Source organism: Haliotis asinina, chromosome 7, assembly GCF_037392515.1.
Source record: "Haliotis asinina isolate JCU_RB_2024 chromosome 7, JCU_Hal_asi_v2, whole genome shotgun sequence".
Taxonomy (NCBI): Eukaryota; Metazoa; Mollusca; class Gastropoda; order Lepetellida; family Haliotidae; genus Haliotis; species Haliotis asinina.
The window spans coordinates 422,107-448,449 of record NC_090286.1 but is presented as its reverse complement, the minus strand read 5'-3'; the positions used below and the strand labels follow the sequence as shown (position 1 = coordinate 448,449).

General features: G+C 38.1%; 2 protein-coding genes across 2 annotated transcripts in view; one reads left to right on the top strand and one right to left on the bottom strand.

Moving 5' to 3' along the window:
• Positions 1-9,859: 9,859 nt before the first annotated feature.
• Positions 9,860-23,278, bottom strand: LOC137291630 (putative transmembrane protein 244). Its single transcript, XM_067823039.1, has 6 exons — positions 23,252-23,278; positions 19,134-19,219; positions 17,826-17,917; positions 16,084-16,209; positions 15,130-15,174; positions 9,860-14,884 (listed from the first exon to the last, which is right to left on the bottom strand). Exons 1-6 carry the CDS (start codon positions 23,273-23,275, stop codon positions 14,754-14,756), a joined length of 504 nt encoding a protein of 167 aa, XP_067679140.1. The 5' UTR covers positions 23,276-23,278; the 3' UTR covers positions 9,860-14,753.
• A 224-nt stretch (positions 23,279-23,502) lies between these two features.
• Positions 23,503-26,343, top strand: part of LOC137291763 (ATPase family AAA domain-containing protein 2-like) — a 56,336-nt gene continuing 53,495 nt past the window's right edge. Inside the window, exons 1-2 of the mRNA XM_067823280.1 lie at positions 23,503-23,558; positions 23,722-23,897. Coding sequence (XP_067679381.1) covers positions 23,784-23,897 — 114 coding nt within the window. The 5' untranslated portion in view covers positions 23,503-23,558; positions 23,722-23,783. The remainder of the gene's footprint in view (positions 23,559-23,721; positions 23,898-26,343) is intronic.

Genomic DNA, 26,343 nt, shown 5'->3' with positions numbered 1-26,343 from the left:
AAGGTGTAGTTCATATAAACCTCATGATGTAGTTCATGTTAACCTCATGGTGTAGTTCATGTAAGCGTTGAGGTGTAGTTGACGTAAACCTCATGATGTAGTTCATATAAACCTTGAGGTGTAGTTGACGTAAACCTCATGGTGTAGTTCATGTAAGCGTTGAAGTGTAGTTGACGTAAACCTCATGATGTAGTTCATATAAACCTTGAGGTGTAGTTGACGTAAACCTCATGATGTAGTTCATGTAAACCTCATGATGTAGTTCATGTAAACCTCATGATGTAGTTCATGTAAGCGTTGAGGTGTAGTTCATATAAACCTCATGATGTAGTTCATATAAACCTCATGGTGTAGTTCATGTAAACCTCATGATGTAGTTCATGTAAACCTCATGGTGTAGTTCATATAAACCTCATGGTGTAGTTCATGTAACCCTCATGATGTAGTTGATGTAAACCTTGAGGTGTAGTTCATGTAAACGTCATGATGTGGTTCATGTAAACCTCATGATGTAGGTTATGTGAACCTCATCATGTACTTGAATTGAACGTGATGGTTAAGTTCATGTAAACCTCATCATGTAGTTCATGTACACCTTGCAGTGCTATTCATGTAAACATCATGGTATAGTTCATGTAAAGCTTGTGGTGCTTTTCATGATGTAGTTGATGTAAACCCCATGATGTAGGTCATGTACACCTCACGGTGTAGTTCAAGTAAACCTCATGATGTAGTTGATGTAAACCCCATGATGTAGGTCATGTACACCTCACGGTGTAGTTCAAGTAAACCTCATGATGTAGTTGATGTAAACCCCATGATGTAGGTCATGTACACCTCACGGTGTAGTTCAAGTAAACCTCATGATGTAGTTCATGTAAACCTAGAGGTGTAGTTCATGTGGACCTTGAGGTGTAGTTCATGTGAACCCTGAGGTGTATTTTATATAAACCTCATGGAGTAGTTCATGTAAACCTCATGATGTAGTTCATGTAAACCTCATGATGTGGTTCATGTAAACCTTGTGATGTACTTCATGTAAACATCATGGTGTAGTTCATGTAAACCTCATGGTGTAGTTCTTGTAGACCCGTGAAGGTCCCGGGTAGAATAGGCCTTCAGGAACCCATGCTTGCCATAAAAGGCGACTCAGCTTGTCGTAAGAGGCGACTAACGGGATCGGGTGGTCAGACTCGCTGACTTGGTTGACACATGTCATCGGTTCCCAATTGCGCAGATTGATGCTCATGGTGTTGATCACTGGATTGTCTGGTCCAGACTTGATTATTTACAAACCGCCGCCATATAGCTAAGTGCGGCGTAAAACTAAACTCTCTCACTCACTCACCCTCTAGTTCTTGTAAACCTCATGGTGTATTTCATGTAAATCTCATGGTGTAGTTCATGTAAACCTCATGGTGTAGTTGATGTAAACCTCATGGTGTAGGCCATCTGAACTTCATGACATAGTTCATGTTAACATTGTGCTGTAGTTTAAGTAAACCTCATCATGTAGTTCATATAAACCTTCAGGTTTAGTTCATGTAAACCTTCCGGTGTAGTTCATATAAACCTTGAGGTTTAGTTCATGTAAACCTTCCGGTGTAGTTCATGTAAACGTCATGATGTAGTTCATGTTAACCTCATGATGTAGTTCATATAAACCTTGAGGTGTAGTTGACGTAAACCTCATGGTGTAGTTCATATAAACCTTGAGGTGTAGTTGACGTAAACCTCATGATGTAGTTCATATAAACCTTGAGGTGTAGTTGACGTAAACCTCATGATGTAGTTCATATAAACCTTGAGGTGTAGTTGACGTAAACCTCATGGTGTAGTTCATGTAAGCGTTGAGGTGTAGTTGACGTAAACCTCATGATGTAGTTCATGTAAACCTTGAGGTGTAGTTGACGTAAACCTCATGATGTAGTTCATGTAAACCTCATGATGTAGTTCATGTAAACCTCATGATGTAGTTCATGTAAGCGTTGAGGTGTAGTTCATATAAACCTCATGGTGTAGTTCATATAAACCTGATGGTGTAGTTCATATAAACCTCATGGTGTAGTTCATATAAACCTCATGGTGCAGTTCATGTAAACCTCATGATGTAGTTCATGTAAACCTCATGGTGTAGTTCATATAAACCTGATGGTGTAGTTCATGTAAACCTCATGGTGTAGTTCATGTAAACCTCATGATGTAGTTCATGTAAACCTCATGATGTAGTTCATGTAAACCTCATGATGTAGTTCATATAAACCTCATGGTGTAGTTCATATAAACCTCATGGTGTAGTTCATGTTAACCTCATGATGTAGTTCATATAAACCTTGAGGTGCAGTTGACGTAAACCTCATGATGTAGTTCATGTAAACCTCATGATGTAGTTCATGTAAACCTCATGATGTAGTTCATGTAAGCGTTAAGGTGTAGTTCATATAAACCTCATGATGTAGTTCATGTTAACCTCATGGTGTAGTTCATGTAAGCGTTGAGGTGTAGTTGACGTAAACCTCATGATGTAGTTCATATAAACCTTGAGGTGTAGTTGACGTAAACCTCATGGTGTAGTTCATGTAAGCGTTGAAGTGTAGTTGACGTAAACCTCATGATGTAGTTCATATAAACCTTGAGGTGTAGTTGACGTAAACCTCATGATGTAGTTCATGTAAACCTCATGATGTAGTTCATGTAAACCTCATGATGTAGTTCATGTAAGCGTTGAGGTGTAGTTCATATAAACCTCATGATGTAGTTCATATAAACCTCATGGTGTAGTTCATGTAAACCTCATGATGTAGTTCATGTAAACCTCATGGTGTAGTTCATATAAACCTCATGGTGTAGTTCATGTAACCCTCATGATGTAGTTGATGTAAACCTTGAGGTGTAGTTCATGTAAACGTCATGATGTGGTTCATGTAAACCTCATGATGTAGGTTATGTGAACCTCATCATGTACTTGAATTGAACGTGATGGTTAAGTTCATGTAAACCTCATCATGTAAACGTAGTTCATGTACACCTTGCAGTGCTATTCATGTAAACATCATGGTATAGTTCATGTAAAGCTTGTGGTGCTTTTCATGATGTAGTTGATGTAAACCCCATGATGTAGGTCATGTACACCTCACGGTGTAGTTCAAGTAAACCTCATGATGTAGTTGATGTAAACCCCATGATGTAGGTCATGTACACCTCACGGTGTAGTTCAAGTAAACCTCATGATGTAGTTGATGTAAACCCCATGATGTAGGTCATGTACACCTCACGGTGTAGTTCAAGTAAACCTCATGATGTAGTTCATGTAAACCTAGAGGTGTAGTTCATGTGGACCTTGAGGTGTAGTTCATGTGAACCCTGAGGTGTATTTTATATAAACCTCATGGAGTAGTTCATGTAAACCTCATGATGTAGTTCATGTAAACCTCATGATGTGGTTCATGTAAACCTTGTGATGTACTTCATGTAAACATCATGGTGTAGTTCATGTAAACCTCATGGTGTAGTTCTTGTAGACCCGTGAAGGTCCCGGGTAGAATAGGCCTTCAGCAACCCATGCTTGCCATAAAAGGCGACTCAGCTTGTCGTAAGAGGCGACTAACGGGATCGGGTGGTCAGACTCGCTGACTTGGTTGACACATGTCATCGGTTCCCAATTGCGCAGATTGATGCTCATGGTGTTGATCACTGGATTGTCTGGTCCAGACTTGATTATTTACAAACCGCCGCCATATAGCTAAGTGCGGCGTAAAACTAAACTCTCTCACTCACTCACCCTCTAGTTCTTGTAAACCTCATGGTGTATTTCATGTAAATCTCATGGTGTAGTTCATGTAAACCTCATGGTGTAGTTGATGTAAACCTCATGGTGTAGGCCATCTGAACTTCATGACATAGTTCATGTTAACATTGTGCTGTAGTTTAAGTAAACCTCATCATGTAGTTCATATAAACCTTCAGGTTTAGTTCATGTAAACCTTCCGGTGTAGTTCATATAAACCTTGAGGTTTAGTTCATGTAAACCTTCCGGTGTAGTTCATGTAAACGTCATGATGTAGTTCATGTTAACCTCATGATGTAGTTCATATAAACCTTGAGGTGTAGTTGACGTAAACCTCATGGTGTAGTTCATATAAACCTTGAGGTGTAGTTGACGTAAACCTCATGATGTAGTTCATATAAACCTTGAGGTGTAGTTGACGTAAACCTCATGGTGTAGTTCATGTAAGCGTTGAGGTGTAGTTGACGTAAACCTCATGATGTAGTTCATCTAAACCTTGAGGTGTAGTTGACGTAAACCTCATGATGTAGTTCATGTAAACCTCATGATGTAGTTCATGTAAACCTCATGATGTAGTTCATGTAAGCGTTGAGGTGTAGTTCATATAAACCTCATGGTGTAGTTCATGTAAACCTCATGGTGTAGTTCATATAAACCTCATGGTGTAGTTCATATAAACCTCATGGTGTAGTTCATGTAAACCTCATGATGTAGTTCATGTAAACCTCATGGTGTAGTTCATATAAACCTGATGGTGTAGTTCATATAAACCTCATGGTGTAGTTCATGTAAACCTCATGATGTAGTTCATGTAAACCTCATGATGTAGTTCATGTAAACCTCATGATGTAGTTCATATAAACCTCATGGTGTAGTTCATATAAACCTCATGGTGTAGTTCATGTAAACCTCATGGTGTAGTTCATGTAAACCTCATGATGTAGTCCATGTAAACCTCATGATGTAGTTCATGTAAGCGTTGAGGTGTAGTTCATATAAACCTCATGGTGTAGTTCATATAAACCTCATGGTGTAGTTCATATAAACCTCATGATGTAGTTCATATAAACCTCATGGTGTAGTTCATATAAACCTTTATTTGTGTAGTTCATATAAACCTCATGGTGTAGTTCACATAAACCTCATGATGTAGTTCATATAAACCTCATGGTGTAGTTCATGTAAGCGTTGAGGTGTAGTTGACGTAAACCTCATGATGTAGTTCATATAAACCTTGAGGTGTAGTTGACGTAAACCTCATGATGTAGTTCATGTAAACCTCATGATGTAGTTCATGTAAACCTCATGATGTAGTTCATGTAAGCGTTGAGGTGTAGTTCATATAAACCTCATGATGTAGTTCATATAAACCTCATGGTGTAGTTCATGTAAACCTCATGATGTAGTTCATGTAAACCTCATGGTGTAGTTCATATAAACCTCATGGTGTAGTTCATGTAACCCTCATGATGTAGTTGATGTAAACCTTGAGGTGTAGTTCATGTAAACGTCATGATGTGGTTCATGTAAACCTCATGATGTAGGTTATGTGAACCTCATCATGTACTTGAATTGAACGTGATGGTTAAGTTCATGTAAACCTCATCATGTAAACGTAGTTCATGTACACCTTGCAGTGCTATTCATGTAAACATCATGGTATAGTTCATGTAAAGCTTGTGGTGCTTTTCATGATGTAGTTGATGTAAACCCCATGATGTAGGTCATGTACACCTCACGGTGTAGTTCAAGTAAACCTCATGATGTAGTTGATGTAAACCCCATGATGTAGGTCATGTACACCTCACGGTGTAGTTCAAGTAAACCTCATGATGTAGTTGATGTAAACCCCATGATGTAGGTCATGTACACCTCACGGTGTAGTTCAAGTAAACCTCATGATGTAGTTCATGTAAACCTAGAGGTGTAGTTCATGTGGACCTTGAGGTGTAGTTCATGTGAACCCTGAGGTGTATTTTATATAAACCTCATGGAGTAGTTCATGTAAACCTCATGATGTAGTTCATGTAAACCTCATGATGTGGTTCATGTAAACCTTGTGATGTACTTCATGTAAACATCATGGTGTAGTTCATGTAAACCTCATGGTGTAGTTCTTGTAGACCCGTGAAGGTCCCGGGTAGAATAGGCCTTCAGCAACCCATGCTTGCCATAAAAGGCGACTCAGCTTGTCGTAAGAGGCGACTAACGGGATCGGGTGGTCAGACTCGCTGACTTGGTTGACACATGTCATCGGTTCCCAATTGCGCAGATTGATGCTCATGGTGTTGATCACTGGATTGTCTGGTCCAGACTTGATTATTTACAAACCGCCGCCATATAGCTAAGTGCGGCGTAAAACTAAACTCTCTCACTCACTCACCCTCTAGTTCTTGTAAACCTCATGGTGTATTTCATGTAAATCTCATGGTGTAGTTCATGTAAACCTCATGGTGTAGTTGATGTAAACCTCATGGTGTAGGCCATCTGAACTTCATGACATAGTTCATGTTAACATTGTGCTGTAGTTTAAGTAAACCTCATCATGTAGTTCATATAAACCTTCAGGTTTAGTTCATGTAAACCTTCCGGTGTAGTTCATATAAACCTTGAGGTTTAGTTCATGTAAACCTTCCGGTGTAGTTCATGTAAACGTCATGATGTAGTTCATGTTAACCTCATGATGTAGTTCATATAAACCTTGAGGTGTAGTTGACGTAAACCTCATGGTGTAGTTCATATAAACCTTGAGGTGTAGTTGACGTAAACCTCATGATGTAGTTCATATAAACCTTGAGGTGTAGTTGACGTAAACCTCATGATGTAGTTCATATAAACCTTGAGGTGTAGTTGACGTAAACCTCATGGTGTAGTTCATGTAAGCGTTGAGGTGTAGTTGACGTAAACCTCATGATGTAGTTCATCTAAACCTTGAGGTGTAGTTGACGTAAACCTCATGATGTAGTTCATGTAAACCTCATGATGTAGTTCATGTAAACCTCATGATGTAGTTCATGTAAGCGTTGAGGTGTAGTTCATATAAACCTCATGGTGTAGTTCATATAAACCTCATGGTGTAGTTCATATAAACCTCATGGTGTAGTTCATATAAACCTCATGGTGTAGTTCATGTAAACCTCATGATGTAGTTCATGTAAACCTCATGGTGTAGTTCATATAAACCTGATGGTGTAGTTCATATAAACCTCATGATGTAGTTCATGTAAACCTCATGATGTAGTTCATGTAAACCTCATGATGTAGTTCATATAAACCTCATGGTGTAGTTCATATAAACCTCATGGTGTAGTTCATATAAACCTCATGGTGTAGTTCATGTAAACCTCATGATGCAGTCCATGTAAACCTCATGATGTAGTTCATGTAAGCGTTGAGGTGTAGTTCATATAAACCTCATGGTGTAGTTCATATAAACCTCATGATGTAGTTCATATAAACCTCATGGTGTAGTTCATATAAACCTCATGGTGTAGTTCATATAAACCTCATGGTGTAGTTCATATAAACCTCATGGTGTAGTTCATATAAACCTCATGGTGTAGTTCATATAAACCTTTATTTGTGTAGTTCATATAAACCTCATGGTGTAGTTCACATAAACCTCATGATGTAGTTCATATAAACCTCATGGTGTAGTTCATGTAAACCTCATGATGTAGTTCATGTAAACCTCATGGTGTAAATCATGTAAGCGTTGAGGTGTATTTCATGTAAACCTCATGGTGTAGTTCATATACACCTCATGATGTAGTTCATGTAAACCTCATGGTGTAGTTCATGTAAGCGTTGAGGTGTAGTTCATATAAACCTCATGGTGTAGTTCATATAAACCTCATGGTGTAGTTCAAGTAAACCTCATGATGTAGCTCATGTAAACCTCATGATGTAGTTCATGTACACCTTGAGGTGTAGTTCATGTAAACGTCATGATGTGGTTCATGTAGACCTTGAGGTGTAGTTCATGTAAACCTCATGATGTAGTTCATGTAAACCTTGAGGTGTAGTTCAAGTAAACCTCATGGTGTAGTTCATGTAACCCTCATGATGTAGTTGATGTAAACCTTGAGGTGTAGTTCATGTAAACGTCATGATGTGGTTCATGTAAACCTCATGATGTAGGTTATGTGAACCTCATCATGTACTTGAATTGAACGTGATGGTTAAGTTCATGTAAACCTCATCATGTAGTTCATGTACACCTTGCAGTGCTATTCATGTAAACATCATGGTATAGTTCATGTAAAGCTTGTGGTGCTATTCATGATGTAGTTGATGTAAACCCCATGATGTAGGTCATGTACACCTCACGGTGTAGTTCAAGTAAACCTCATGATGTAGTTGATGTAAACCCCATGATGTAGGTCATGTACACCTCACGGTGTAGTTCAAGTAAACCTCATGATGTAGTTCATGTAAACCTCATGGTGTAGTTCATGTAAGCGTTGAGGTGTAGTTCATATAAACCTCATGGTGTAGTTCATGTAAACCTCATGATGTAGTTCATGTAAACCTCATGGTGTAGTTCATGTAAGCGTTGAGGTGTAGTTCATATAAACCTCATGGTGTAGTTGATATAAACCTCATGGTGTAGTTTATGTAAACCTCATGGTGTAGTTCATGTTAACCTCATGGTGTAGTTCAAGTAAACCTCATGATGTAGTTCATGTAAACCTCATGATGTAGTTCTTGTAAACCTCATGGTGTAGTTCAAGTAAGCGTTGAGGTGTATTTCATATAAACCTCATGGTGTAGTTCATGTAAACCTCATGATGTGGTTCATGTAAACCTCATGGTGTAGTTCATGTAAGCGTTGAGGTGTAGTTCAAGTAAACCTCATGATGTAGTTCATGTAAACCTCATGATGTAGTTCTTGTAAACCTCATGGTGTAGTTCAAGTAAGCGTTGAGGTGTATTTCATATAAACCTCATGGTGTAGTTCATATAAACCTCATGATGTAGTTCATGTAAACCTCATGGTGTAGTTCATGTAAGCGTTGAGGTGTAGTTCATATAAACCTCATGGTGTAGTTCATATAAACCTCATGATGTAGTTCATATAAACCTCATGGTGTAGTTCATGTAAGCGTTGAGGTGTAGTTCATATAAACCTCATGGTGTAGTTCATGTTAACCTCATGGTGTAGTTCAAGTAAACCTCATGATGTAGCTCATGTAAACCTCATGATGTAGTTCATGTAAACCTTGAGGTGTAGTTCATGTAAACCTCATGATGTAGTTCATGTAAACCTTGAGGTGTAGTTCAAGTAAACCTCATGGTGTAGTTCATGTAACCCTCATGATGTAGTTCATGTAAACCTTGAGGTGTAGTTCATGTAAACGTCATGATGTGGTTCATGTAAACCTCATGATGTAGGTTATGTGAACCTCATCATGTACTTGAATTGAACGTGATGGTTAAGTTCATGTAAACCTCATCATGTAGTTCATGTACACCTTGCAGTGCTATTCATGTAAACATCATGGTATAGTTCATGTAAAGCTTGTGGTGCTATTCATGATGTAGTTGATGTAAACCCCATGATGTAGGTCATGTACACCTCACGGTGTAGTTCAAGTAAACCTCATGATGTAGTTGATGTAAACCCCATGATGTAGGTCATGTACACCTCACGGTGTAGTTCAAGTAAACCTCATGATGTAGTTGATGTAAACCCCATGATGTAGGTCATGTACACCTCACGGTGTAGTTCAAGTAAACCTCATGATGTAGTTGATGTAAAACCTCATGATGTAGTTGATGTAAACCCCATGATGTAGGTCATGTACACCTCTCGGTGTAGTTCAAGTAAACCTCATGATGTAGTTCATGTAAACCTAGAGGTGTAGTTCATGTGGACCTTGAGGTGTAGTTCATGTGAACCCTGAGGTGTATTTTATATAAACCTCATGGAGTAGTTCATGTAAACCTCATGGAGTAGTTCATGTGAACCTCATGATGTAGTTCTTGTAAACCTCATGATGAGTGGTTGATGTAAACTGTGGCATTATTTTTGTGAACCAGACCCATCCTTTACAGACAAAGAACACAACATGGCATTAAAATTGTTTATAACTTGTAGACAAAAACAGGATTGTGTACATTTCTAATAAAGAATAAATACTTAACAGAAATAAAATAAGTAACAGACATATGGTGCTAACAACCACATAGATGAGTAAACAAAGTGAGAGAAATTACAGTACAACTTCTAAACAGTGTTATGACAATAAGGTTGATACTCATTTTCTAACAAAGTGACCATTTAACTATAGGACATAGTAATCTTAACAGCTGAAACACATCTACCAACTGGAAATATCTCTTTTGAGACACCAGCATATCCCATGAGTAAAAACATTCAACCTGGAACCACGAACAACAAGGACCCTGAATCCGGGCTGATGATTCTGATTTTTTCTGACAATGTAATGCCTTGACAATTAGTAGTGACTATTGGAATATTTTCATTGAAATAGCAAGACAACATGAAAAGCATTTGTCGCTCCTGTAAGCACAGGGAAGATGTGATCCACTAATCTGCTTACACATGTTGCATTGTGGATCTACTCACTGATGTGGCATCAATGTGATCCACTCATTAATGTGATCCACTAATCTGCTCATTGACGCTGCACCAATGTGATTCACTGATATGCTCACTGATGTGGCACCAATGTGGTCCACTGATGTGCTCACTGATGTTGCACCGATGAGTTCCACTGATCTGTTCACTGGTGTTGCACCAATGTGACCTGTGAATCTACTCACTGATGTGGCACCAATGTGATCCACTCACTGATGTGACACCCATGTGATCCACTGATGTGGTCACTTATGTAGCACCTATGTGAACCACTGATGTGGCATGGAGGTTATCCACTCACTGATGTGACACCCATGTGATCCACTGATGTGGTCACTTATGTAGCACCTATGTGGCATGGATGTGATCCACTGGTCCTCTCACAGATGTGGCACGGATGTGATCCACTGGTCCTCTCACAGATATGGCATGCATGTGCTATGCTGATCTGCTCACTGATGTGTCACAGATGTGATCCGCTCACTGTTCCACATTTTTGGTCATGAGTGTTTTATTATGATCCAAGGCAAATTTTGAGTCAAACAATATGTACTCTTGAGCACTACAAAAAATAAATGTACTGATTCTTGCTAATCAGTTTTACAAACAGCTAGTTTATGGTAGTCAGTTTTCTAACAAGTATTAGAAACATAATAATGAAACCAGAAGTACAGCATCATGGTATTATGAATAACAAAAATATGTAACTTAGAAAATAAAGATAAATATCTGTATTTACATGGACGGAATTGCTGCCAGCACATATGGGCAGTAAAAAGAGAATCAATAAACACATATGGTCAGCATCCCTGACAATCAGGACAAAGTACAGTGTTTTGTCCAGCACAGATGAAGCCCCTAGAGATAAGCAATGCCACAAAGGTCAGTTATTGTCCATAGTTCATTTTATTGTTTGGTTACAGTGACTATTGCTTGACATCAGCAACAGCAGGAGGGGGGAACAAATATCAGGTCCTGGGCCTAGATTTTCAAAGCTCTCTCAGTGCTAAGATAGTCGCAATTAATGTTAATGTATTGCACTTACGACTATCTTGACTTCAGAGAGTTTCATGGGTAATTCAGGCAACTGTTGTCGTCAGGAAGCTATACACAAGTGTTTGACTCCATGCGACCTAAAAGCCCAGGTACAAGATGCCTGGTCATCTTCATCTCGCTTCTTCATGGACTCATTCTGCCTGTTACAATACTTAGCAAATTATCAAATGCAGAATATATGTTGACTGCAAAATCTCAAATAATGACAGAAATATCATACATATCACAGACCTGTCTCATGGTAAATTCAGAGGTCTGATACCCTGATAACGATCATATCGGAGGACTGATATACTGACCATGATGATATCATCGGTTGGATACCTTTCATGGGGCACATACCTTGAAAACGATCATATAGGGGGAATGATATCTTGACAATGAACATATCATAGGTCAGATATCTTTCATGGGGCACATACCTTGAAAACGATCATATAGGGGGAATGATATCTTGACAATGAACATATCATAGGTCAGATACCTTTCATGGGTCACATACCTTGAAAACGATCATATAGGGGGAATGATATCTTGACAATGAACATATCATAGGTCAGATACCTTTCATGGGGCAGATACCTTGAAAACGATCATATAGGGGGAATGATATCTTGACAATGAACATATCATAGATCAGATACCTTTCATGGGTCACATACCTTGAAAACGATCATATAGGGGGAATGATATCTTGACAATGAACATATCATAGGTCAGATACCTTTCATGGGGCAGATACCTTGAAAACGATCATATAGGGGGAATGATATCTTGACAATGAACATATCATAGATCAGATACCTTTCATGGGGCAGATACCTTGAAAACGATCATATAGGGGGAATGATATCTTGACAATGAATATATCATAGTCAGATACCTTGGCAATTATCATATTCGGAGACAAATATCTTGAAAACGATCATATCATGGATCAGATACCATATCATGGGTCAGATATTGTATCATGGGTCAGATATCATATCCTGGGTCAGATTATTATACACAGAACTTCCAATTTGGAGAACTTTCCTGAAATATATGCACATATTTCAGAGAAGTATCATTTTAATATTTGTATAAAAATAAAGATATATATATATACACATTTTTACTAGGCACATAGTTGGAAAGACACTGAAACCTTCTTGTTAAACTGGATGGATGCAGCTTGCATCTTGATATACAGCATTCAGTCAGGCAGCCGTCACTGACCATTTGCTTGAAACCGGTAAACTTCCTACACAAGTCTTCATTTGGTGAGAGCATGTACAGAATAAGCTGTTACTCTTTGTTATTCTACCATATACACAGTCACATCATTAACAAGAAGGACTTAAGGACACTTAGGCTGATACTTTTCACTTCAACATCAGTTCAACAATATGATTCATGACATACAAGTATATATCACATGGTGAACACTGTATATTACATACCAGTACATATCTCACAGTGAACACATCATATCACATACTGGTATATAAGGTGAACACTCAGGGGTCAAAAAGTCCCGTCGCCGGACCCGAGAACAAGTCAGTTTTCATTTGGGGCAATCAGATTATGGGATCTTATTTATTGGAAAACTTCCGCTTGTGGTTTCAAATTGCAACTTAACTTGGATTGCATTTCATATCTGCTCAAAATGTAGCTACTAAATTTCACAATGATAATATAGTAGAGCCATTTTTCTTTGCTATATATCACTTCTTAGTCAATAGTCCAGTAAACATCAATATCAAATACCATGTTGATGTATTCTTTCTTAATTACATCATCATGATTATGTCAATAAAATCAGGACAAATGGAAAATTAGTCAGGACGAGTCACTTTCTTAAAGTCACTTCCCTGTGGCGAGTGGCTTTTAAAAACAGTTTTGAACTCCTGACACTGTATATGACATACTGGTATATATCATATGGTGAACATGGTATATGACATACCAGTATACAGTAGAATACTTAAATAACGAACACGGATATAACGAACGGACGGCTATAGTGAACTGTTTTAAAAGTCCTGAATAAACCACTATATGTTATCATATAAAAAAGTCGTAAATAACGAATTCTCTATAACGAACTTACCGGCTATAGCGAACTGATTTGCAATCCCCGCGCGTTCCAGGGAACACTAATTAATGGTGTGAATAACGAACTGAGCGAACTCAATCACTGTCATTGCCAGTTAATGATGCTCACTTTGAAATCCTCGACAGTTCCAGTTAACACTAATTAATGGTGTGAATAGTCAATTCAGCAAATTCAATCAGTGTCAATTAGTGATGCTCACTTTGAAATCTGACCAATAAGTTAGACGTCAATGGCTAACACTTTTGTGTACAAAACACACTCCAGTTTTTACACCCATGTTTAGTTGTAGTTTGCATTATTAACCAGTCAGATTGCCGGAGGCCGTAAAGTCCGTCGCTGACGACCTAGTGTTGTATACTTCCAGCACAGCAACTCGGTCTTTGGCGATTTAATAGAAAACGACAAGTGCATCCCCTCAAAAAGGCCTGTGTATATGCCTCCCCTACACATCAGAAATGTGGACAGAAGCTTTTGATATTCGTGAGACTTTTAAAATATGATATGTTCAATGACGAGTACGTAGTGACGAGTGACCTGTGTAAGATTACAGACTTTGTAGTGAAAAGAATGTAATATGAATGAATGAATGTACGAATAAACTGAGTACGAATGTGTGTTACTGCATAGTGTGTTTTACTGTTCTTTCAATGGATTTTCGTGAATAGCGAACTACGGATATAACGGAACTAATTTCAGTAGTCCCCTGTAGTTCGTTATAAAAGTATTTTACTGTATATCATATGGTGAACACTGTATATGACATACTGGTATATATCATATGGTGAAAACTGTATATCAGATATCAGTGTATATAGTTGGTGAACACAGTATATGACACATCTGTATATATATCACAGTGGACACTGTACAACACATACTAGTATATATCACACAGTGAACACTGTATATGACAATCCAGTATATATCACACAGTGAACACTGTATGTGACATACCAGTATATATCACACAGTGAACACTGTATGTGACATACCAGTATATATCACACAGTGAACACTGTATGTGACATACCAGTATATATCACACAGTGAACACTGTGTATGACACACCAGTATATATCACACAAGGAACACTGCGTATCACACATCGATACATATCACAAGGTGAACAGTATCAAACACCTGCAATACATACAGTGAACACATATTTTGGTGAACCTTCAACGGAAGGCAGGGTGATGATGCCCGCATCACAGTCTTCTGTAGAGGAAATTAGTAGGCACCTCCTGTGCAGGTGACAATGCAACCCGAGCCAGCTTCTTCCGCCGTCTAACCAATGCAACCAGTTCCCCCAGGCCTATCTGCATCAGCAAGCCACAACCTGACAACAGTCATTTAAAGCACCAAGAATAGTATTTCTTTCATTTCAAGCTTGCAATTCTATATCATTTCATATCCAAGCAAAATCATGCATTTTACAAACTGTTTGAAGCACAATACCAAGTTTCAGAAGAAACTGATGATCAGATACAGCCACACAACTGGAGTTTTAAGTTGTAAGAACTACTTCAGGAGGTAACAATTTCGAAGCTTGGAAGAGGGCATATATATGTGAAATAATCTCACCTAAACATATCCACCAAGACCAGCTGAGCGGGAAATTCAGCATCACTGAAACGATTCAGGCATATTATTACGTGTTTGTAGTGCCTATTGTGTTGTGATTTCTTGTGAATAACTGTCATAGGCAGAAAATATACGAGACACTCTTCCAGTATGGTTCGTCTGCCTTGGAAGTGCAGATCAGAGTTACCTCCCTTCTACAAAAAAATCACCAGACAGACTTGATTTTCGACATGTTTTGAGAAGGGAAAGTTTATAAAGTATGACATGCAGGAAGCCTTCTAGAACCAGATTTGGTTCTTTTGGCACAGAGAGGTAGGTAAACCTATTTAACACAATAGACTCCTTCCCCATCACCTGAACATAGTTGGTTTGCTCTCAACCCTAAATATACGTCAAAACCCACCTGAACATACCTGGTATGACCTAAGTTGAGACAGGACTCACTTGAACATAGTTGGTATGACCTAAGTTGAGACAGGACCTACTTGAACATACTTGGTATGACCTAAGTTGAGACAGGACCTACTTGAACATAGTTGGTATGACCTAAGTTGAGACAGGACCTACTTGAACATACTTGGTATGACCTAAGTTGAGACAGGACCTACTTGAACATAGTTGGTATGACCTATGTTGAGACAGGACCTACTTGAACATAGTTGGTATGACCTAAGTTGAACCAGGACCTACTTGAGCATAGTTGGTATGACCAAAGTTGAGACAGGACCTACTTGAACATACTTGGTATGACCTAAGTTGATGGTATGACCTAAGTTGAGACAGGACCTACTTGAACATACTTGGTATGACCTAAGTTGAGACAGGACCTACTTGAACATAGTTGGTATGACCTAAGTTGAGACAGGACCTACTTGAACATACTTGGTATGACCTAAGTTGAACCAGGACTTACTTGAACATAGTTGGTATGACCTAAGTTGAACCAGGACTCACCTGCACAGCAGAGGATGATGTGGATGAGGATGATGGTGATGGAGTAGTCCCACACCCAGTGACAGATGACACAACTGTATCCCAGGCCACTCACTGCGCAGGTCACCTCCATTGAAATCAGGTTCACTTCAGGACAGACATGTAAGATAATTACTGGCAAACAAAGGAGTCAAAAGCTCTGTTGCACACCTTCATTTTCCTGAAATCTTTTCCTAACCTGTGTATTAATTATGAACGTTTGGGTCCAGACAACACCAACCATGGAGCAGGAGGTAACACTATGGTCGTGATGACAACCAGCAACCGCACACAATTAGGACATGTGAAGGTTGAAGATCATAAAGGCTGTCAAGAATCCATTTTAAGGCAAATAATTATCATGAATACTGGGTTACAAATACCAGTATTGGATACTGAATTCAGTGAAACAATAACCAAGTTCATTATGTGACATGTTTTGTCTTACCAAGCTGGCACTAGTCATCAGTATTTTTTTCACTATCATCTTGATTGACTTATGTTTTACCACCTGTTGTCTGTGATACTCTATGCTTACCAATCTGTTGTGTGCGATGGTCTGAGCTTACTCAACTGGTGTGTGTGTGTGTGTGTGTGTGTGTGTGTGTGTGTGAGTGAGAGAGAGAGAGAGAGAGAGAGAGACTTTATGATTACTCAACTGGTGTGAGAGTGTGAGTGTGTGATGCTCAATGATTACTCAACTCTTGTGTGTGTGTTTGTGAGAGAGTGTGTGATAATAATCTATGACTACTCAGCTCTTGTGTGGTGCTCTATGATTACTCAACTGCTCTGTGTGTGTGTGTGTGTGTGTGTGTGTGTGTGTGTGAGTGAGTGATGCTCTATGACTACTCAACTGTTTTGTGTGGTGCTCTATTACTTAACTGTTGTGTGTGTGTGAGAGAGAGAGTGGCTTTATGATTACTCAACTGGTGTGAGAAAGAGCGAGTGTGTGATGCTCTATGATTACTCAACTCTTTGTGTGTGTGTGTGTGTGAGAGAGAGAGAGAGAGACTTTATGATTACTCAACTCTTGTGTGTGTGTGAGAGAGAGAGAGAGAGAGAGAGAGACTTTATGATTACTCACCTGGTGTGAGAGAGAGCGAGTGTGTGATGCTCTAGGATTACTCAGCTGTTGTGTGTGTGTGTGTTTGTGAGAGAATGTGTGATAATAATCTATGACTACTCAGCTTTTGTGTGGTGCTCTATGATTACTCAACTGCTGTGTGTGTGTGTGTGTGCGTGTGTGTGTGTGTGCGTGCGTGTGCGAGAGCGAGTGATGCTCTATGACTACTCAACTGTTGTGTGTGGTGCTCTCTGATTACTCAACTGTTGTGTGTGTGTGTGTGTGTGAGTGAGAGACTATAATTATTTAACTGGTGTGTGTGAGAGAGACAGTGCGAGTGTGTGATGCTCTATGATTACTCAGCTGTTGTGTGTGCTCTATGATTACTCAACTGCTGTGTGTGGTGCTCTATGATTACTCAACTGTTGTGTGTGGTGCTCTATGATTACTCAACTGTTGCGTGTTTGAGAAAGAGAGATGCTCTATGACTGCTCAACTTTTGTGTGTGGTGCTCTATTACTTAACTGTTGTGTGTGTGTGTGTGTGTGTGAGAGAGAGAGAGAGAGAGAGAGAGAGAGAGAGATGCTCTATGATTGCTCAACTGGTGTGTGTGGTGTTCTATGATTACTCAACTGTTGTGTGTGTGTTGCTAAACACTTACCCATCTGTTGTGAAGTGTAGTTGTTACAGCACTGGGTTAGGTCTATCCAGGTATTGAAGTCAAAAGGGATCTTGCCATTGAATGTATCCAGTCTGAGGACATTCCCAACACAGGTAATTGCAAACAAAAATAACACAAACAACATTAGGGCAATACTTATGACAGTCAGAAAAATGATTTGTCATCATTACAAATGATGTATTTAGTCCTTCCTTTAAAAAACACAGCGAGTGAGTGATGTTTATGTGAAGAAAACCTTGTATGGTGCAGATTTTTTACCACATCTGTGTAACCTCTGAACATGTTTTGGTGCTGTCAACATGCCACACAGGAAATCTGTCTTCCACATGCACTAGGCTGTTGTGTTTGGGTATTTGAATCAAACATTAGCCTGGTGTCTTTCACCACCCCTATTTTTCACATTTTTTTTACAATGTTTTACTTCACTCAAACTCAATGAATATTAAATGAGTTGCTTCACCGCAAATTCAAACATGTCATTCAAAGAACCCATTAAGTTTCATTTACTTGGAGTATAAATGACCTCCCAGTCTAAGTAAACTTATCCTCAGTACTTTTTGTTACACTCCACTACTCTGTCTAACAAAACCTTATGGGATGTCGCGTCACGTAACTTTTGAGACTGACCAATCAGAACACAGCTTACCAAATCGTGAAAGTGGACATTCGCACTTTGAACTTTTCATCTCGAAAAGGTTTGTTAATGAACAATTCTGAATGCTATTTAGCGTACGCTCGCTTCCGGGTGATGCAAACGGCGTACGTACAACCATGGCAATGGTGAGTAGTGTTTTTGGCAATATTCAAAGATGTTATCTTGTGGAAATATTAGCTTATGGTAACCATGTCAACAGAAACCCCAAAGCGTATATACTGCAGGTCAAATAACTGTGTTATATGTGGATTTTTGTTTGTAGAGAGATCTGTGCCAGTGACCTGAATATTTTGAAAGTCCCTCCGATCCCTAAATAGTAGCAGTTGTATGATTGGTTATATCTATTTAACCGTCTCGCATTTGACGGTCATTGGTCGCATTGGTTACCTGACGCAACCTTCTACTAGGTTTTGTTAGATTTAGTGGTGGAGTGTAATGAAATACACTGAGACTAAGTTTACTTACATTGAATGACCTCACCACATCTAAGTTAATATACGACTACCTAAGTTTACTTACATTGAATGACCTCACCACATCTAAGTTAATATACGACTACCAAAGTTTACGGTGTTCCCATTCCTTTCATTTGTAGTACACTTTAAATATTTCTTTGCCTCATAGTGTCCTACCTGTAAACTGCGAAGCAGATACTGCCAAAAACATAGTAAAGTGAATAGAAAACTACTAAACACTTCAACAGATTCAGCAAAACCTCCTGCAATTGAAAAATAAAATATTAAACTAGGAAAACAAAGGAAGATGCAGGATGAAGGCTTTTATGCACATACAAAATCTTTCTTGCAGTGGATGCGACGTTTCAATGTAGATACTAAAACTGTTATCAAGCAACAGTGTTAGAATCTACGCCAAAACGTTGCATCCAGTGCAAGAAAGAAGTTGCATATCCTTGTAAGTCTTCATCCTCATCATGCCAAATTCTAAAATGGCACTTAAAGAAAAATGGACGACACACACCAAAACACTATGTCATCACTTTCGAAATAATCCTGTTGTTATCATTATAATGTATGGAACTTGATACACAGCGATGTAAGTTGTGACTTGTTATAAAATGTTTGCAACTTCTTATGTGGTAATGCAACTTGTTCAGCTGCATGCGAGTTGTGCATGCCAGTTGTCACCATGATTATGGAATTTGTTTTTCGGGTATTGGTAGCTTTTGTCCTGGTTAAGTAACATAATCATAGATATGTTACTTGTTATCATTGTGTGTGCAACTTTTTCAGTATGGTGTTTTGATGTATACAACACGTAATGGTGTATGCTAATTGATACTGTTTTTATAAAATATATCATTATGAGTTAGTGACTTAAACTTCACAATGCACTCAGCAATATTCCAGCTATATGGCAGTGGTCTGTAAATAGTTGAGTCTGGACCAGACAATCCATTGATCAAAAGATTGAGCCTTGATCTGCACAAATGGGACCCAATGACATGTCAACTAAATCAGCATGCCTGTCCCCTCGATCCTGCTAGTCACTTCTGACAACAAGAATGGGCTACTGAAGACCAATATTCTAACCCAGACTGGCAGTATATATGTCAATATGTATATACAACAGGTCTTTAAGGTGTATTCAGCTTATGTTACCATGGTCATGTCAGAACATAACAATACACATGAAAAGGCTGTGTATCTAGTAATCAAGAAATTTATAAGCCATGCGGAAAAATCATCTTGAAAAGTATGACCTCTGCTAAAGATCCAAAGAAATCTGTGATTTTCTGGTACAGTGCTCAGACTACTTGGCCTAGCAACTCGAACTCAGAAAAAAACAATCACTCAACAATAAACAATAATCTATTGTATTATCACCTGAGATTACTCATCAAAATAACCTCTGTGTTACCTTATACTGTTACTGAAAACTTTTTTTTCACATTCATCCAGTATCCTATCTAATTAGACTGAAAGCTCTACTTTTTGGACAGGTCTTTTGTTTAGTCACCATACATTTATAACAATCTTGAAAATATCAAATCTAACCATACTTTGATCATTGCCAGTTACACAATTTGATCAAGGTACATGGTGTCATCATAGTACCTACAAATATTTTTGCAACAGGGTATTGTTACTAGTTTGGATCATGGAACACAAGCAGGTGGTTTCAGGCAGATAGGTATGTGGGTTTCTCTGAATTGGTATCTTCAGTAAGCTATGCTTAATGACAGCCCACTTGAAATATAATAGAAACAAAACATGCTGTCGCTAGATTTGTCCCTATCACATTTTTTCATGATAAAGGGGCACTGATGTGGAGCGAATAATGTTTCTCGTCAATGGTCTAATTATGAAACAAAACTGCAAATTGGTCAGCGCCCGTTCACTCGACTGTGACGAACAAAGGGACTGGGCTCCAGTCTACATTAGCAGAATTTCTTCACCTAAACAGTCAGGAGGCCGGATGCCCATCATATGCCATTATTTAAAAATATCCATGGTAGTCCTTGTTTGATAATAACAAAATATCCCAGCAGTGTAGTTTTTTTCGGATGCTGGGATGGTATACTGACTGATCCCATTTGATCCTATTTCCGTGTTTTGTACCTCGATATTTAATCATGTTATGCGAAAATATGATGTCTACAGGCATGTAGCAAGCCATTTGTTTCGGTCTGAAAGATTGCAAAGCTTTATATTTAGATAGTTTTGAGTGTTGACCCAGCTGTGATAGCAAATATCATACGTAAATTTTGGTAGCTACCCTGGTTTATTATTTATGATAATAAAAACACACAGTTGATTTACTTGAATTCATAAACTAAAAACAAAGACTTTGCCATTGGTAGAGAAATCTGAAAATGTTATGTAAAAAAACTGATTACACCTATTTACCCAAGTACACAGCAAATGCCTGTATGTATTTCTTATGTAACAAAGTTCAGTTGGTATCCTCAAAATACTTTTTTCGGCCCATAAGTGTTCTCAGGCTGCATGCGACACAGAGATTACATCTTCCTTGCTGTAACTCGCGTTTGATGGTGTAAACCTACACGTGTTATTTGTCATCATTCACTTGATGGTCAGTTAATGAATTTATAACAGGTATAATTAGCAGTAACACCACTTCGGTTACTCAACAAAGGTTCCCATTTGGCATTTCTCCTGTCTGGAGTAAATACTCAACATCATAAATTAAGGTCTGTAGCGGCAGATGTATTGTACGTTATGTAATATGTGCATGTAAGTGATGCAAGAGGGTTTATCAGCTGACTTACAAAAACAAACATCGATCAAAGGGTTAACTGATAACACACTGATCGATCATATATTGACAGCGGCTTTGTCAAAAGGCAGTGTGTGTAGATGTACTAATCTATACTGACTACACCCTGTCGTAAAGTGCGAGTGTAAAAACAACATCCTCCCTTCAAAGAATTAACCTCCATTGCGTTAATTGATTGATCATTATTGGTTAACTAAACTACTTAGAATGGTGGACATCATACAATTAGTTGCCAGGTGTGCTATCTTGGGTGACCAATGAGAGGTTTATCAGGTTTTCACCACTTTTTCGCAAATTAGACTATTGTAAGACACATAACACGGAGCAGGATTATCAACCAGCTGCAGATGAATAGTATATTGTTCTTCTTTGTGGATACTGATGGATACATTCCTGAACAAGGTAGTAGCCTGACATTGTTGCCATAAGATTAGTCTGTTTTACATTTATTATTTGCATTTTGTTTTAATTCATTTATTGTAGCATTCTGCAGAATCTATATGACAGAAAACACACACTAGATCGAGTATGTGTGTGAAATAGGATCCACATTGGCAGTCTATACAATGTTTAAATGTTACAGTCATGTTAGAAATTTACTATAAGTATAAGCAGTTCGTGTGTTCTTCCATTGACTTTCAAAATCTTACAAATATGACAAAAAACTAATTAGGGTTATGAGACCAAATATAGAGACGTACACTGGCTTCGTTATTTTTCCGTCCTAATAGTTTTCGACCATTTCTACCACTGACAGATGATTAACCTTCAAAGTGTTTCATTTGTTTTCATAATACACTTGTAATGAAGTAAAACTGACCACCTTAGTTGATCTGTCTATAATTAAACTCTCAATTGCCCATACAAACTGCGCAGCAGAGATCATGAGCCAGTCACAAATTCTGGGATATGATCCTGGTACTCACGGGAGAAAAACAATGACAAAAGTTTAAACCAGTCCACGGAAATTGCTCTGCATCAATGCCCCTTCGAAGTGTCAGAGAAGATTCGGGTAAACTGATTGCCAGAGACCATGCTTGAAAGTGTCAGGAGATACAAACGCTCAAACACCAACATACACATCTATTTGACTCAATGGATTTGTAAAACTCACTAAATCTACAACCACTATGTTCAGAATAATCAACTTTTAAACCTAATATCTCAGACCAGAAAAAATAAATGCTTTAATTTTTCCGTATATTCCGGCGACCTCGAATAGATTCTGTAGTGATTAGTGTGCACTGTTAATATTTCTAGTTAACACCGTGGTTCATAAACACTATGTTTGTTTGTTTGTTTATGTGTACAGTACACTGAGCACTACGAAATCCTGTGCCGTGGTAGGCTACAACCAAAAACAATCCGCAACAGCCAAAGGATGTCGATAAGCCATCCTATAAAGACAACATTTGAGTGTATGACATCATTTGTGGGATTCATCTAATAGCGACAGAGCACCCAAACGTAAGAAAATAAAAGAGTTCAAGACCTTTGTTGACAATCTTGCACCCATAACACAGGAAGTTTTCACTACTCATGCGCAATGCCTGTTTCCGCTATATCGACAAAGCATGGACAAAGAAACATAATGTAGCATATATTTGTCCTACTTATGCAAATTGGTGACATGGAATTTTATCAATATCAGTTATGCCACCAGTGAAATATACTGATTTTAATTGTAGTGCTCTAGTTGCTTAACCCCCAGAATTTTTTCCGCTGAAATATTTCGAACAGACTTCCCGCCATCACCTAAGACTATTTGCAGCATCATAATCGTCACCCTCATGCAGATGGTACGTAAAACAAACTGTCCTACAAAATGAAAAATAGTCAAACATCAACATTTATCAAGCACCACACCTACAGAGTTATGCAAATGTCATGAACAAGGAATGTATTCACTGTCAAGGACACGTTTTTGTGTACTATTTGACCTCGCGCTTTGTCGATTGACAGGGCGTTACGCGGTTTTGCAAGATGGAGTCCAGTGAATGAGCTGAACAAAAATTTTGTGAAATATGGTGCGAACACGACATCACCCTGGAGAGTACAAGCATAACGGGGACTCTCCGGTTGACTTTTTGTGTCTGGAAAGCAAAGCCAGTCGAAGAACACAAAAAACACCGAGAGATGTAAGTTAGATCTAAGTTTGTGAATCGCGCAAAACCAACGGTTATTTCCTCGTCTCAACCGTCATTGGAAAATTTTATCAAATGTTCCAAATACCATTACAGGAATGAAATGACGCACACATAACGTTAGAAGAAATAGTTTATAGGTTTGTTGTGAGGATTTGTTTGAATTATATGCAGTTTGTGGATGAAGAGGGGTAAGATCCACGGCACAGGGAATCTAGGGATAACTTTCTGCAAGTTCAGTTTCACCACCGTGTTGTATATTGTATTTCAGAATGTAACAAAGCATTTATTGCACTGACTTAATATGCGGCCGTTGATTGATCATTTCCGAACGATAGAAACGGACGCTTTGCATCGCGTTTTATTGTATTGAATGTTAGAATGCAGTGACGTTGGGTGTGATTGATAGTTCGATGCTGTTTTAGGCTTCCTTTTGTGTTTGCAAATATCTGATGTGTCGAATATCGGGTATTTCTGTAAGGTATGTTGGATCCAGCAATGTGTAATAGTGCAGATATTTGCATTACCATGCACACTCGTTGATCTTGGTGGTATCTCATGTTCATGATAGTGAGATGATAAAAATCCAGTAGCCTATAACCCTGCATGTATATCTGGTAATGTGGTGACTTTTAGCTCAAATTATCAAATTGTGAATGAGAACATTGTATTAACAGTATGTTCAGAGAACTTGAATTGTATCATTGCACCAAATGAGGGTTGTGGATGTAGTTTTCAACTATCACAGTGCTTTAGTATAGTTGTTTGTGTGTAGTGATTGTGTGTGCACTTTGGAATTGAAGTGTCCCAACAAGGATACTACTCATCTTTGATTAGTTTGTCACAACTCACTGTGCACAGTCAGGTTGGCAAGCTATCCTTAAAAGTTACTTATCAGCTTATTCTGACACATTTGATTCAGTGATTGTCTAAAAAATGTAAACACTAATTACAAATCACGATGCAGATATTGGTTTAGTCTCAGAATGCCGGCATTCTATCAGTCAAAGATGTTGTGAAGATAATACGATGGAGAAGCTCTGTTCTCAGTGCTCGATTTAGTGCTATGTTACTTGCACAGGTGCAACCCAATATTACAGAGTGTAAGCTAGTTATTAGTCTATTTTGCACCAGGTGCATGATTGATGTTTGAGTAGCTAAACTCTGAATAAAACATTTAAACTCAAAAGCATAATTCTTTCATTACCCATTGCAATAAAAGCAGTGCATCTGGAATTTTCTGGTGCAAGTAGGTTTTTTATCTTAAGTTGCACTTTTTTTTGTAAATGATATTTTTATTGTTCCAAAGGGTACATCATTGAGACACCAGTTCACATTTTACAGTTTGGTTGGTAGGGTTGCAAAGCACACAAAAATTCACTTTTTCACATAAGAAATATAGAGACAAATTTCGTAATTAAATTGGGAAATAGGTCTCCACTTTCTGTAATGACTTTGGAAACTATCATGTTTTATCGCTATGAACATTTCTACATTGAAAATTTCTCTCAAAATAACCATGAACTTTTGAAGTTTGGGAGTGTATTGATTAATCCAACATGAATGAATAAACTTTTTGGCAGAAAGAATAATATGATTTAATACTGTAAATCATGAAATTAATGCGAACATTTTATTAATGCGAAAAATGCGTCTGTACATGTTTCGCATTATTAAAATGACGCATTTCAGTCTGGGGGTGTACTTTTGAATAAACGGAAATCTCTTCCTTTCATTGACACTACTTAATACCTATTGAAATTATTCATCGGCAAATTTTGTCACTAAGCAGCGTAATCAAAACATCGTCAGCTCCATTCCATTCAATGCTTAACAAGTTCAATTCAGGTAACTAGTGTGTGGTAATAAGAAATGAAAAGAAAATGAACAACAAAGAATCAGGGTGTCGCATTTTCTGATCAACACAGCTTCCTGAGCTCGCATTAATTTCATGACGCATTTTAGACAAGACCTTTGCACTCGCATTAAATTCATGACGCATTAATTTCATGATTTACAGTAATCTGTCTGTGTATAATGTTCCAAATCAAACGAGATATTTTGTTATTTTAAGTGTGTTCTCAGTATGACCATTCATCCAAGCTTCAAGTTCATTCCAGAATGTTTGTGTTACTCTATATTCCCAGTACACATGACAATTATTCTCATTCAACTCATTACAAAAACGGCACACAGTATTTGTCAACAAGTTTCATTTTAAATAGTTCATTTTTTTTATAGATAATACTGTGTAAAAACTTGTATTGAAAATGAAGTAGTTTAACATCTTTCAAACCATTTCTACAAGTGATAAAAATCTTATTCCAGTCAAAAGTAATACTACCAAAAGACTTTTGCCATTTAAGACAGATTTTAGGTAAATCTAGATTGGAAATCAAGGTGTCATAAAAGATTCTAGCTCCTTTGCATGATTTCAATA

Bases quoted from the DNA above. Each gene is read 5' to 3' on its own strand.
- LOC137291630 (XM_067823039.1), bottom strand. From the start codon at position 23,275: ATGGGTGCAAGATTGTCAACAAAG. The intron at 17,918-19,133 runs GTAGGACACTAT...GAATGTCCTCAG, and splicing joins ATCTGCTTCGCAGTTTACAG to ACTGGATACATTCAATGGCA. The intron at 14,885-15,129 runs GTGAGATTATTT...GACTGTTGTCAG, and splicing joins GTCTTGGTGGATATGTTTAG to GTTGTGGCTTGCTGATGCAG.